Genomic DNA, 15,322 nt, shown 5'->3' on the forward strand with positions numbered 1-15,322 from the left:
CCCGCCACAACGCCTGGCTATTTTTTGGTTGCAGCCGTCACTGTTATTTGGCAGGCCTGGGCTGGATTCAAACCCTCCACCTTAGGTGTGTGTGGCTGGCACCTTAGCCACTTGAGCCACAGGAGCTGAGCCAACACAGATGCTTTTAAAAGAAGAATGTCCCAGGAGGGTAGTGCAATGGATTTTGGTTTTCTACATAACACAGTGGTCTTTGGTGAATTTATTGATGAAACCTAAAAACTCATTAAGTTCAGTTTTTGAAAACTGAATTCAGTAATTGAAAACAGAAAGGTATTAATAGCTTACATGACAACTCTGAAATGAATATTACCTGGTTCCGTGCTTGTCTCTTTTGCCTCACTGAAGGTTTGTACAACAGGGGGAGGGGAACAAACTTCAGCTGTGTTAGGAGTCTCCACTGGGGTGTCTGCATTCCCCTGAACTTCCCGAGCAGGGGGAGGATCCACACTCATTTCCTGGGTAACTGTACGGATTGCTTCCTTTGTCTCAGCTTTCACAGGGCCCCCTGGAGGGGCAGAAACCTCCGGAGAATGAGACTCTCCGGCACCTTCCAAGGAAAGGATTTCTACTTGAGTCTTCTCTGATTCCTTCCTGATCGACTCTGAGGGTAGCGTGGAGACATCTCTTACCACTTGACCCTGAACAGAGCAGTTTACAAGGCTGGTGAGAAGATTTTTACAACTAACAGCTACATCAAACATCTGCAGGCTGTCGGCTAAAGAGATGATTTTGGAGAAGTTGTGCTTGCCCACAGGAAGTCTGCCAGTGTACATCATTTCTAACAGGAGGGCAAACTCCTCGGGGCTCACCACCGAGGCATCGATGGAGATGGTATCTGTGTTGTCCAGCAGGGTTTTGAACAGGAGGCTGGCAGCGGCGAGGACTAGTTTGTGAGCCCTGAAGTAAATGGTGCCAATGGAAATGGTGCAGTCACAGAACTGCTGCTCTTTGCACAGAGTGTAGAGCTGCTGCAGCAGCTGCCGGCTATAGTTGGGGAGCTCCATCGCATCAGTTTGGTCCCGCAAACTCTTACTCTCTTCTTCTGGAGTCTACTTTGTGAGGATCAGCCCTAGAAACCCACAAAATACCATGTTGTCAGTTCACACAGGGAAATACCCTGCTTGAAATGCTACACAAATAAAAAAGGCCATTCACTCATTCATTCGACAAATGTTGCTCAACAGGGAGGGGCAGTATGCCAGGAATACTAATTAATAACGACCATTATAATCATCATGTGTTAACTGCATAAAAGGGACTATGCTTTGTAGGGATGATCTCATTTGATCCTCACAATGATTCAGTGGAAAACATGTTATTTTCCCATTTTACAGATGAGTCTGAAGCTTAGAGAACCAGCCTAAGATAAACAGTCATTAAACGGTATGCCATATCTCACTGACTTCAAAGCTGGAGCGAAACTACCATATGTCCTTCCTGCTCCCAGAAGTCACATGGAGAAGGCAAATATAAAGATGTATAAAACAGTGTTCTCAGCTTATTCAACCATCTAAAGCATTGGATGGAGGTCATCATTCCCTCCTTTTTAAAATGCATTTATCACTTGGTTTCTCTTGCTAACTGTTTCCTTGTTGGCTTTTCTTCCTCACTGTGGCCTCTACTGTCTGGAGCGCTGCAGGACTCTGTCATCCCACCTCCTCTCTCTCACCTGGTTTCAGAGATTTGAAGTATCATTAAAATGCTGGCAGCCTTCAGATTTATATCTCTGGCTCAGACCTCTCCTCTATAGATCTCTCCAGATCTACACCTCCCACTACCTACTCAACACCTCCAATTGGAAACCTAACAGGTTTCTGAAACTCAATATATCCAAAACTCTCCTGCCACCTCCTCCTCTTCACCATTCTGTCCTTGTTATTCAAACCAAAACCCAAGTCATCCTTGACTTGTGTTTTCCTCATAGCCTATATTCAATCCTTTATAAATCCTGTTGGCTCTACCTTCAAAATACATCCAATCACTTATTTACTTTTTTTTTTTGGAGACAGAGCCTCAAGCTATCCCCCTGGGTAGAGTGCCGTGGCATCACAGCTCACAGCAACCTCCAACTCCTGGGCTCAAGCGAGTCTCCTGCCTCCACCTCCCAAGTAGCTGGGACCACAGGCGCCCACCACAACGCCCGGTTATTTTTTTGGTTGTAGCCATCACTGTTGTTTGGCGGGCCCGGGCTGGATTGGAACCCGCCACCTTAGGTGTATGTGGCTGGCGCCTTAGCCACTTGAGCCACAGGTGCTGAGCCCCAATCACTTATCATTACCTTCCCTGGCTCTGCTCTGGTCAAGTCCAAGCTGCCATCATTGTCTCTTTAGCTGGACTATTTCAACAACCTCCTAACTGGTCTCCATGCCTTCCCTACTGCTACCCCTACCTCACCCTGCTTTCAGCCCAATGGTCAGAGTGATCTATTTAGCACACAGCCAGATCTTTTCACTTCTTTAAACAAAAAGCCTCAAATGGCTTCCAGCTTTAGAATAAAACTTAAAGTTCCTATAATGGCCTACAAAGCCCTGCCCAACCCAACTGTCATCAGCTCTCTAACCTCATCTTCTACCTCTCTCCCTCTTATCCATTTGAGGACACACTGCTTTCCTTGCCGACCTTGGAGCATCTAAGCATGCTCTGCCTCAGGGTTGCCTTCCATCCTTGAATAACTGACTGGCTCACTTCCTCCAGCCTTATCATCTACTATGGTATTCCAGTGCTTAAAATTCTGCTAACACAGGGTGGCGCCTGTGGCTCGGTGAGTAGGGCGCAGGCCCCATATACCAAGGGTGGCGGGCTCAAACCTGGCCCCAGCCAAACTGCAACAACAACAAAATAGCTGGGTGTTGTGGCGGGCACCTGCGGTCCCAGCTGCTCGGGAGGCTGAGGCAAGAGAATCACCTAAGTCCAGGAGTTGGAGGTTGCTGTGATCTATGACACCACAGCACTCTGAGGGCGACAAAGTGAAACTCTGTCTCTTAAAAAAAAAAAAAAAAATTCAGCTAACATAAATATTGTCTGTTAGTTGGTGGAATGACTAGGGAAACGCAGTTTGGGGAACGGGGAGTCCAGGTGTTCAAGTAAAGCTTTAAGGAGGAGGTGACAGCTGGCCAGTGTTTTATAGGACATGGAGGCACTGCGGGGGTAAAAAGAGTGGGAGAAAAAGGCAATTCTGGCACAGAAGGCTGCACGAGGCACGCAGGTAAGAAAACATCCTGTAGTGATGGGGGGAGGGTAAGGAACTGAGATTATTACCGGAAAATAAAGCAGGGGATAGGGAGTGTCAAGAGACGAGTCTGGTGAGGCAAGAGGGGGTTTGGCCACAGACAGATATAAAGGCCAAGCTTAAGAGCTTGGATTTTATCCTAAAGGCAATGGAGGAACCATAGAAGGGTTTGAAGGCCTTTTAGCAGCAAAGTCACAAGGTCAGATATACATTTTAAACATATCACCTAAGCGATATCTGAACAGAATTTGAGGAGGATAATGCCAGAGACAAGCCCTATTACTGGGGAAAATCAATAGGGGCTTCAAGCAGGAGAAAGCCAGGACTCCGGGACTGAATGGGGGTAAGGGAAGGAAAGAAGCAGGTTTCCTCCAGGGTCACGGTTTGGTGAGATGATCCAGATAATAAAAGCAAAGGCCGTTTAGAGGAAAAGACATCTAGTTTGATTTTGGATTTGAGGACCTTATCTTTGAGGAAACTATAATCTCACGTTTTAAGAAAAAAATACACTAAGGGTAAAAAGATACATTAAAAAAGACCCAGTAATTGCCTTTAAGATTATAGGTGACTCCCTTTCCATCCCACCACTATAACTACACTTTCTGACATTTGAAACGGACAGATAAAAACAGAAATGAAAACATTTCTGAGTTCTAGTTTCCAGTCTGGCATGTAAGGAGTTTAGAAGTCATCACTCTGTCCTCACAACAATTAAAAAGCTGAACAACCTGAAAAATCAACCCTTCTTAGATTTATTAGAGAACAAAGGCACAGGGCAAACCACTGTCCCTAAAATTGGAGACATAGGGAAAAATAGGCACACATGGAGGATCACAACTTAACAAATAGAAACCCATAAGCAAAGCCTCTATAGGAAGAAAAACTGAACTGTAACTGGTGAATTGCTGGAAGCTCAGTGTGCACAACTCCGGGAGTTTAATTTCCAGGGAGATCTGGTCAGAGGAGGACCCCACACTTCCAAGAGTTTTATCTCTGAGCTCTACCAAGTCCTCACAATGACTAGCAGGAAAAAAACTCCCTCTTGCCTCCTGCTGGGGAAGGGGGAAAGGAACCATTCTGAAATACATGTACAATAAAGCACTCTGTTCTTAATAAGGGCTGCCCTCCAGAAAACCTATTTTAACTTGCTATGGTTTTATCAGCGCCTAACTTATGGGGAGGAGGATCCAACTCCAGCTCCCTCCAGCTATCCTATACTGTAGGCCCCAACCCCAGGCTGTGGACCAGTACTAATCAGCAGCCTGTTAGGAACCAGGATGCATAGCAGGAGGTGAGCTGCAAACTTCATCTGTACTTAGTGCTATTCCCATCGCTCACAGCACTGCCTGAGCTCCTCCTCCTGTCAAATCAGCGGTGGCATTAGATTCTCATAGGAGCAAGAGTCCTACTGTAACCTGTGCATGCCAAAGATCTAGGTTGCTTGCTCTTTGTAAGAATCTAATGGTCCCAGGAAAAACCGACTTCCATGAAAACAATCCCTGGTGCCAAAAAATGTTGGCAAACCACTGTTATACCATTTAAGAAGCAAAAATATCTGACACCTGTGACATTCGCAGTCCAGGGACACAGGCTCACTAAGACTGAGACCTAATCATAGAATCACAGAACACTTCTCCCCTCACACCTTACTACAACATCACTTAAGGCCTGTTTACATCAGTAACTATGTCTACCTTTTAATAAAAACTACATGGCAACAGATGAGACCCTGTCTCAGGGAAAATTTAGCAAATTGAATCCAACAATGTTTTAAAAAATTATATGCTACAACCAAAGTGAGACTTATCACAGGTATGAAAGGCTGTCTCAACATTCAAAAATCAATTAATGTAATCATCACATCAATATACTTAAGAAGAAAAATCCAAAGATCAGATCAACAGATGCAGAAAAAGCATTTGGCAGAAATCCAATGCTCATCTGTAAATAGAATAAAACTCTCAACACACCAGAGATGGTAGGAAACTAGACGCTTTTCTGCTGAGACAGCTCACCAAAGAGGATACAGAGATGGCAACTAAGCATATGAAAAGACATTCAATGTTGTCTTTAGGGAACTTCAAATTAAAACAAGGAGATACCACTGCAAAACCCAACAAAATACCAAATGCTGGTGAGGATGTGGAAAAATAGGAACACTCATTCCTTGCTACTGGGAATGCAAAATAGTACAGCCACTTTCAAAGACAGTTTGGAAGTTTCTTACAAAACTAAATCACACTTTTGCTACATGATCCCGCAGTCCTTGGTATTTACCAAGGAGTTGAAGACTTCCGTACACACGAAGATTTCACATGATGGCTATAGTAGCTTTATTCATAACTGCCCTAATTTGGAAGCAACCAAAAAGTAGGTTTATTGGATAAACTGTGGTACACCCAGACAACTGAATATTATCCAGTGCTAAAAAGACAATGAGCTACCAAACCATGAAAAGACATGGAGGGAATTTAAATGCATATTACTAAGTCAAGGAAGCCAGTCTGAAAGAGCTACATACCGTATGGTTCCAACAATATGAATTTTAGAAAACATATAAAGTATGCAGACAGTAAAAGATCAGCGATTGACAAGCATTCAAGAAGGGATAAATAAAGAGGACTTTTAGTGCAGTGAGGTTATTCTGCATGAATCCATCTGTGATGGTAGATGTATGTCTTTATACATTTGTCAAAACCCATAAAATGCACAACAGCAGGAATGGACCCTAATGTAAACTATGAACTTTGAGTAATGATGGTATGTCAACACAGGCTCATTTAGTGTAAGAAATATTATCACTGTAGTACCAGGCGTGGGTAGGAGGAACATGGAAACCCTCTGCACTTTCTGTTTGATTCTGCCTGTACCTAAAACTGCTCTTAAAAAGAATGTTTACTAATTAAAATAAAAAGTTTCTAAAATGAATATGAATTGTTGAGTTGTAACTACCCCAAATCCTATCTATGCCATGGCATCTAACATTATTGATCATTCATGCAGTCACAGAATTTTTTTTAGCCTGCTCAAAGAAGATCTTTGAGACCATGTAGCCATACTGTTTTAATATCTGTTATTATAAACACGCAAATGTGTTTTTAAGCAGATGAAGATATAGTCCTAGCAGCTACACGACTTGCTGTAACAGTAGTAGCAGCAGGAACAAGACTAGAATTTGTATCTCTTGGTATTTATAGAAAGAGGAAAAAATTCCATAAGATTTAAAAAAGCAAGTAAAAGAGCTATCTTTAGAAAAAAGGGATAAGTAAAAAATTTTAAATTAACATCTAAATAGTTGAGAAAAAAATCAGAACAAGAATTGAACTTTTTTTTTTTTTTTTTTGAGACAGAGCCTCAAGCTGTCCCCCTGGGCAGAGTGCCGTGGCATTACAGCTCACAGCAACCTCCAACTCCTGGGCTCAAGTGAGTCTCCTGCCTCCGCCTCCCAAGTAGCTGGGACCATAGGCGCCCGCCACAACGCCCGGCTATTTTTTGGTTGCAGCCGTCATTGTTGTTTGGCGGGTCCGGGCTGGGGATTCGAACCCGCCACCTTAGGTGTACGTGGCTGGCACCTTAGCCCGTTGAGCTATAGGCGCTGAGCCAAGAATTGAACTTGTAAATGACAGAACGCATAAACAGGCACTGATGAGGTTTTTCTAAAGGACAAATTTGATTTTTTTCCACAAGGTAATACATAAGCCTAGGGATTACAATAAATCAAAAGACTTACTGGACATACACCAGCTCTTTTTAAACATCCTTTTACAAGAAACAAGTGACTGGGATTGTATTTTCAAGACAAACCAAAACTTAAAAGGTTGTTCTATGGTCATTTTGGGGGGAGGGTATGCATATCGGACTAAAAATAGATCCAACAAGATGCAGAGGAAGATATTTAGAGAATTAACTATAGGACTTTGTGGTCAGAGCTACTGAATGCTTTTGTTAACAACTAAATTAGAAAATAACAAATAACTTTAGGAGAATGAGCAATTGGTCAAGATTTAAAAAAAAAAAAAATCAAACCAAATTATGTGGTTTACCAAAATACAGATACTACAAAGATGGTTATATGCTTGAAGAAGAATGGAGATTATTAAGGCCAAAACAATCAAGGGGGTCAAAGGCAACATAATGAATGTAAGTTAGCAATTTTGAAAGTTGAAAATTTACTGAAATTATTGGGAATTAAAGAACAGACATTTTGCAAAAGAGCACACTGAGCTGATGTAAATGGGTCTTTTCTTCCATTACAAACATACAGAAATGAGGATAAAACATAACAAAAATGCTTTTAAAATACATAGTCTTTGGTGAGGGGGGAATCTCCAGACACCTTAAATGAAAGAGACATCAAAATCAAAGCTAGACTAGTCAGTGGGAGTGGAAGCATGGTGGCCCATAGGGGTTTCAAACTCCTGTACAGGCCCTGAGCTTGGAGGAAGAAGCATTAAGGCTCACATAAAGACTACAAATGTGGGCTTGGTGCCTGTGGCTCAAGCAGCTAAGACGCCAGCCACATACACCTAAGGTGGCAGGTTCGAATCCAGCCTAGGCCCACCAAACAACAATGATGGCTGCAACCAAAAAATAGCTAGGCGTTATGGTGGGCGCCTGTGGTCCCAGCTACTTGGGAGGCTGAGGCAGGAGACTCACTTGAGCCCAGGAGTTGGAGGTTGCTGTGAGCTGTGATACCACAGCACTCTACCCAGGGGGACAGCTTGAGGCTCCTGTCTCAAAAAAAAAGAAAATGAATCATGTAACTTCACTATGACAGAAAGTCATTAGATACAAGAAAACAGAAGAAACAGCATCTTAAAGAACTGAAAACTATAAAAATTATAAAATACTATAACAATACTAGAAACAAATTGTGTTTCATTTTAATAAACAAGCAAAATGAAAGAATGCCACAATGAAAGAACATGACAGCATGAAAAACAGAAGGTCAGATGTGATAAAGGAGAACCAAAAGAACTTCCAGGACTGAAAAATTAAGTCACTGAAATTCCTCCATTGATAAATTAAATCGATTGACTTAGCTAAAGAGAGTCCGTTATTAGGACGAGAAGTCTGAGAAAATTACTCAGATGGTAGCAGAGAGTTAAAAAGACAAAATATGGAAGAACGGTTAGGAGCATGTAAGATGGAATGAGAAAGCTGAACATAAATCTAATAGGCGTTCCAGACGGAGACAAAGGAGAATGTGTGGGGGAGGTGATTTGAAAACATAATTTCTAAGAATTTTCCAGAATTAAAGATAGACACGAGTCTTATGAAGAAAAACTTCAAGATGTCAACACAGAAAAAAAAAATTAAGTAAACCAAAGAAAAAGATATTACTTCTAAGAAAATGACAATTGGACTGATACACATTTGTCATTAGTAACAAAAGATGTCAGAAGAAAATGGAGTTAAGAGTTTTCAAACACTAAGGGAAATACCACTGAACTAAGTATCTTTAGGATGATAAACTATCACTTTGAGACTGAGTGTTACACTATCACTGAAAGAATTACTGTAAGAAGGAAATGGAACCAGAAAGAAAGGATAGTATGTAAGAAAAACAAAAACAAAAACAAAAGAAAACGAAAGCAGCAAGCAAAGAAATTGCTAAACATCAGCCACTAAAATCACTAAAGTCAGGGAGACTGAGAAACCCCAAAGGCTGGCGAGACTGCTGAGTGCCTACACCTCTCATACATGGTTGTTGAAGTGTAAAATGGTACAACTACTGGAGGAACTGGTTGGCGATTTCTCATAATGAATGAACCACTACACGTGCAACAACACAGGGGAATCTTAAAATATCACGTTATGTCAAAGAAGCCAGACCTTAGAAAGTATATATTATATGATTCAATTTACAGGAAACTATAGGCCAAACTAAAGTGTAATAGAAACCAGATAGTGGTTGCAGAGGTGGTGGGGGTGATGTAGGAAGAGAACTTTCTGAGGGAAATATTCTGTATCTTATTTGGGAAGGTGGCTACAAGCAGATATTTCTCAAAACTCTTCAAATAGAACACTTAAGATTATCATAATGTATGTTAATTATATCTCAAAAAATTACTATGTTGGTATATCTAAAATGTGTCAACTATTTAAAAATGGATATGGGAAGGGGAAGTTCAGAACAAGGTAGAATAAAGACAATGACGGTAGCTACCACATTTTGAATGCTTACTATGAGCCAGACATTGTTCTAAGTGCTTTGTATATATTAACTCATTTAATTCTTTTAACAACCCTAATGACAAGAAAATTTTATAGACAAGAAAATTATGGCACATAGAAGTTACATAACTTATCCAAGATCACACAGCTAATGTATGATAGGGTAGGGTTCAAAATCAGGCAATCTGGTGCTAAGGTCTATATTCTTAAACACTGTAATTCACTGCCTCTCTGAAATTAAAATCAACAATAGGGAAATGAGAGGAGACTAGAGTTAGGGGGTTCTAACAGTCAACAGGACAACAACAATCACGAGTAACTTTGGTCCTTGTTAACATGTAAGGATATAAGAGAATAGAAGCTAAATAAATATTTACAAACAAGAAGTATAAAAGAAAATAAAGCAAATCCAGTATGGAGTGGGAAAAGAGAGAAAGGCAGGCAAGAAAAGGGTGATAAATAGAAAACAAATTAAGATGATAAGAATAAGGCCAAACGTATTAGTCATCACAATCAAGAAACACTAATTTTTCTTGGTAAAAAACAAATACTCTGATTGGATGTCTTACAAGGAGCTATGTTGCTTATTATATGTAGTATGTTTTCACTTAAAACAGTGTGTAGCTTGTAGTAGCACTACCCACCTTATCTCTTATTACTGTTTAGGAAGAAAGGCTATGAAATCATCCCTTTAAACAGTTTTGAAACCAGCCATCTGACTAGAGAGCATAAATATCTGTAAATAAACAATTAAAACTATATAATCTTTGTAGACGACTTTCAGGTACATAAATCTGTTATTGAGTAAATATACATAATCATGAAGGAGATACCAGTGATTTGGAACTCATGAAATATACTACAGAGGCTAAACTATACGTAGCTACGCTCAACGGAAACGTAAAAGCCTCTAACATCCATTTTTCTGGGTTTCTGCATAATTCACTTTGCAAGGAAGTTAAATGGAGGAGACAGAATATAGCACTAGATACTATATACAGCATGGTAAAAGTGTGCTTTTTCAGAGGGAAGAAACTATAGCGGAATGTAGAGTGCTGGAATCTCTAAGACCTGTAGACTCGTGTAGAGAGGGAGCCTAAATTATGTTATTAAGCACTTACTGAAATTGCTAGGCTCAGAAAATTGTCAAAGGTCCCATGGGAGGAACGTTTAAGCAACAGAAGAACACCAGAAAGATGGATGTTCCTCAAAGGAACAATATTAAAGCCTCAAGAAAAGACTACACTGATGCAGAGTAAAGATACTTAGAAGAAATTTAATTGGCTGAACCAAGTACTGCATAATGACCCAAAACACAAATGGGAATTCAACACAAAGTAGAAACTAGGCCAGCTTTCTAAAAGGAGCACAAAGAATATTTATTTATTTAAATTTTTACTCTGTCTACCTCCAAAAAGGATTTGAAAGTTTGAGGATTCTCTAAGTTACAAAGAAACAACAATCTCCAGTTGGACACAGGAGAAAAACTGGAAAAAGCAAAAGTGAGAACTAAGCTACAGTTGGTAAGAAATGTGAAATCCCTTTAGTGACCAGGGAAGAAAATAATACTCAAGATTTACAGTTTCAACGTACACTGCTTAATTAAATAAAGCAAATGTTCTAAAATCCACAACAGCTGGCAAACTCCCTAGCAAAGCGTCTTGTGAAGGCCTTTGCTGCCAGTAAGGGTTAGGAGTTGTTTTCTGTACCTTCGAGAACTGGACCTGCGATTCCCTGATTTACTGTACGTTATTTCCTCCTAAGTCTTCACCCAGCAATACACAATAGACCGACAACTATTTATGGGTCAAATGCCCACCATTTACTCAGCGCATTGCTAGGTGCTGTGTGGGAGACAAGTTAAATATAAAACAAGATCCTTGTCCACAGGTAATAAAGCTGACCCAACACTGGAATGATCAAAAACAGAACTCTTGAAAGGACTCAATCCACAAGAGACAAGAAGAGGGAAAAGAAGAGGAGAGAAGAGAAAAAAAGACTGATCCTGGTGAGTAGCAAGAAAGGGAAAGGGCTGGAGGAGGTAAAGCAAGTTAGGTTTAATTTTAACAGACCAGGACCAAAAGGTAAAGACCTAGAGAGGGAGAATCATGAACCCAGCCCCTGAGAAGGCACATTTGGTGTTTCTGCTGGAAGTAATGTATGCGCACAGGCAACTGGCACTGCACTTGGCACTGGAAAGGCTCCAACAAGCAGTGGCCATCATGTCATAAATAACATGGGCTGGCTACGGTGGGTCTCCAAAAACACCCCTGTAAGCAGAAGTGTGGAGCACGAGGCCAGACAATGAGCAGAGAAACTCAGAGAAACCTGCTGTTTGAGAAAGGCGCTTCTGAAATAGGAACAGCACAATTAAAGCAGAGCTTTACCAGTGACAGGTGGGATGGACAAGTAAGGGAAAGAGGTTAGCCCCAGGCTTCCTACACATACATATATTGACTACTGATAGTCAACTGGAGGTTCATGAAGCAAAAGCTGGACACACTTCTGCCTGAGGATTCCTGTATTTCAATATAAAATACAGAAAAACCATTCTCATTCTTGATCAAGGTCCTTGATTCTGGCTCCCTTAACAATTCTGCACTCTCCTTTGGACACCTACCCCATGACCTAAGACAGCTTTCTTTTGGCCTGACTCAATGCAACTTTACCTGCTCAAAGTAGTGTTTTATTGTTGCTATTGATAATCCCTATCTTCTGAATAATATCTTGACTTCTGTCTTTATGCCTGAGCTCTGCTGGAACCAGAGAGCTGAAAGGGACCTTGGAGAGACCTATTCACTGCTTTCACTGATCGGGAGTTCATTGCTTTATCTATCACATACTCTTGTCACATGACCAAATGACCTGAGTCCAATCTCCTTCCTTTTTAAGGGAGGAAACTGAGGTCCTGAGAGGCTGAGTTGCTCTCTGATCCTAGTCTGCTTTAACCCCAGGGCTACGTAGTATCTCACAAACAACCCCAGTCAGGTGAAATAACAGGCACTCTCAATACAATTAGAGCAAAGATCACACATTCAGAGACAAGACATGGAGGATTTGCTATACACAAAAAGATGATTTAAAATGTAAGGTATCTAAGGAGTCAGCTAAGTTAAAAGAGTACCCCTAGCAATTATTTCTGAGAATGCAAGGAGGATCGGTGAGGTTAGAAAAGGGTGACTGTATCTTTTAGTGGACCCAAATTTCTCAAGTTCAAAAGCAGCTGTCATTTGGTCTGTTCTTTTATACTGAAGCCCTGAAAGGCAGCAAGGTACAGTGTAAGGAGGAAGATTATTATCTTTGACAGTACATGTGACAGATTTCATATGTATTATCATTGTTGTTTCTAATGTTATCATCATTACTCCTCCCCAAATGCTCATCTATATCAGTTTCAATTCCTGACATTTGGAGCAATAGTCAAATGGCCTGTCCACTTTCCTAAGGTACCTTCTGGTCATTGGGAAATCCAGGTAGTCAGAACAGCTCTGAAGAACCCCAGCACAGAAGACTCTAAAGGGGCTGAATCGGGCATAAAATTCACCTTTGGGGATATGGGAGGCTGTCTAGTAGCTCTGGTGTTGGTATCAACAAAGGATGACACTGAGAAAAGAACACTTTGCTTATGCATTGGGATTTACAACTCAGAATTCCACTTATCCATGTTTTACAGAGAGAAACGAAGGCTTAGAGATATTAACTGCCTTGTTAAGGGCCACAGAGTTAATAAAGTGCAGAATCTGAGCCCAGGGCTCAATCCTAAAACATGGTTTGTTCCTCTGTAACATGCAGGCCTCATTGGAAGCTAAGACTTAGCTACTACTTTTGCAGCTAATTCTTCCTTCCAAGAGTTCAACCATTAAGGGGTATAGCTGTCAATTTCTGGTTACTAACATAAGCACCTATAGTCACACACTGGAGGAACTTGTCAACAAGCCAACCACATCCACTGCCCCATTGGCTCAGGAGACCATATTTTTATCAATTACCAATCCATACCTGATGACAAAGTGAGCCCTGATGATATCCTTCTCTCTTTTTTCATAGTCTACCAAATTATGCTAGGATATTACTTAGCAAATAACTACTAATAGGTTCTGATATTTAAATACTTTACTATATTTTGATGTACTTTTTACATATTACTTCCTTTAATACTAACCACCCAGCAAGATAGTTAAACCTAATTTACAAATAAATCCCCTGATAGTGGAGAGATTAACTAAGAGGCTCAAGGAGAAGTAGCAAATCAGTAAAGGAAATGAAATTTTCATCTGATCTGACCCTAAAAAGCTCATGCCCTTTTATTGAATAGAACAGCTTCTCAAATTTTAATATCCTTTCTTTCTTTCTATTTTTTTTTTTTTTTTTTTTTTTTGTAGAGACAAGGATGTTGCTATATTGCTCAAGCTGGGCTTGAACTCCCATGCTCTAGCAATCCTCCCCCTCTGCGTCCCAAAGTGCTGGATTAAAGATGTGAGCCACCCCATGTGGCCTTTCAAACTTTACTGTGCATAAGAATCACCTGGGGATCTCAGAAGGTCTGGAGTGGGGTCTGAGATTCTGCACTTTTAATAAGTTCTAGGTAACACGCATGTTGGTTCAAGACCCATCTCTGAGTAGCAAAGTACTATATGACATTGCCCATTCTCAAATCATAATTTTTTCACATCTAGTTATTATCAAATATGTTTTAAGCAACTTCTAAAAAGTCACGTGTCATCCTCAAATCTCTCCTTTGCTGTACCTGCCTTGGCTCCAGACAGAAAAACAAACTCCACAGCAGCTCTGGGAATAAATTTACACAATATTCTAAAACCAGGTATTAGGTAAATAGCTCTGTGGCTTCCTGGTACCAACCCAAACTCCTGTGGAATGCAGTCCAGCAACCTGTTCTTCTAGGACCAGCTCATCTTCCCTGGCTGCTGCCAAAGTGACTAGACCCTAAGGCCATTGTCCCAGGCCAAACTGCTCCTGATCCAGAGTAAAGTGGCCAAGTGGCCAACTGACCTAGTAAGCCTTGGAGGGACCTTAATGACACAGCCAGTCCATGAATGTATGTAGCACTGAATTCAGTGACATCTGCCTCATGACCTACTATGACATTTCCTTTTAGCCTCTATGGCATCTGTCTTCCCTCACAGAATCAGACAACCCTACTTCTTTTCCCAAAGCCTCCGACCCAGATCCCTGAAAGCTGTATTAAATAGCACTTCAAGGCTAGTATTACCTTTTGTAGTGTAAAGTCTAAAATTAAAGCTCAATATTATGTGCTGTCTCGACATCTGGTGAAATCGGGAGGGCCTCACATGGCCTAACCACAAGCTGCCTCCCCACTCTGTTCCTGTGCATAAGGTCCCCTAGCCAAACAAGTCTCCAAACTAAAAGGACCATGTGCAACTCCTGCTTATCCTTGAGAAGTGGGTTTCAGTTCCCAGGCAGGCCCCCAAATTATTCAAACAAGTCAGTCACATCCTCTGGCAGGAACCAGGGGTGCCTCACCCTCTTGATAATATAAAGGGTCTCGCACAGCACCGCCTGGTGGCTTGCTCCTAAGCGTACCCATGGGGCCTAGGTGGCATGTGGAATCCTCCTCACCCAGGCTGTGAGTACAGGTCACCAATAAATTGCTGTGGCACCCATCTGCCCCCTGCCAGGTGTCGTGTGTTCAGCCATCCCGTAATGCCAGGTGGGAATCCCTCCCTCATCGATAAGGTGAAGAGGAGGTGACTGAAACATCTTTTTTGTCCAATCCACTGGTCTCTGCTCTTTTTCACATCCTTGACTCTCCTGAATGTCTTTGGGAAGGTCATCAACTGCTCAGTAGTGGTAATAATGTGTGGCATTGTGCTAAGCACTTTCCATGCACTTCTCAATAAATTCTCTATCCCTATA

At 41.3% G+C, this 15,322-nt stretch overlaps 1 protein-coding gene across 1 annotated transcript in view; it reads right to left on the bottom strand.

Moving 5' to 3' along the window:
- The window catches only part of ZBTB40 (zinc finger and BTB domain containing 40), a 74,412-nt gene that overhangs the window by 39,504 nt on the left and 19,586 nt on the right, over positions 1–15,322 (bottom strand). Inside the window, exon 2 of the mRNA XM_003783813.3 lies at positions 332–1,090. Within this exon, the coding sequence (XP_003783861.1) occupies positions 332–1,025 (694 nt within the window). The 5' untranslated portion in view covers positions 1,026–1,090. The remainder of the gene's footprint in view (positions 1–331; positions 1,091–15,322) is intronic.

The sequence above is a fragment of the Otolemur garnettii genome, unplaced genomic scaffold (genome assembly GCF_000181295.1).
Source record: "Otolemur garnettii isolate 467f Iridium unplaced genomic scaffold, OtoGar3 scaffold00009, whole genome shotgun sequence".
Classification (NCBI taxonomy): Eukaryota; Metazoa; Chordata; class Mammalia; order Primates; family Galagidae; genus Otolemur; species Otolemur garnettii.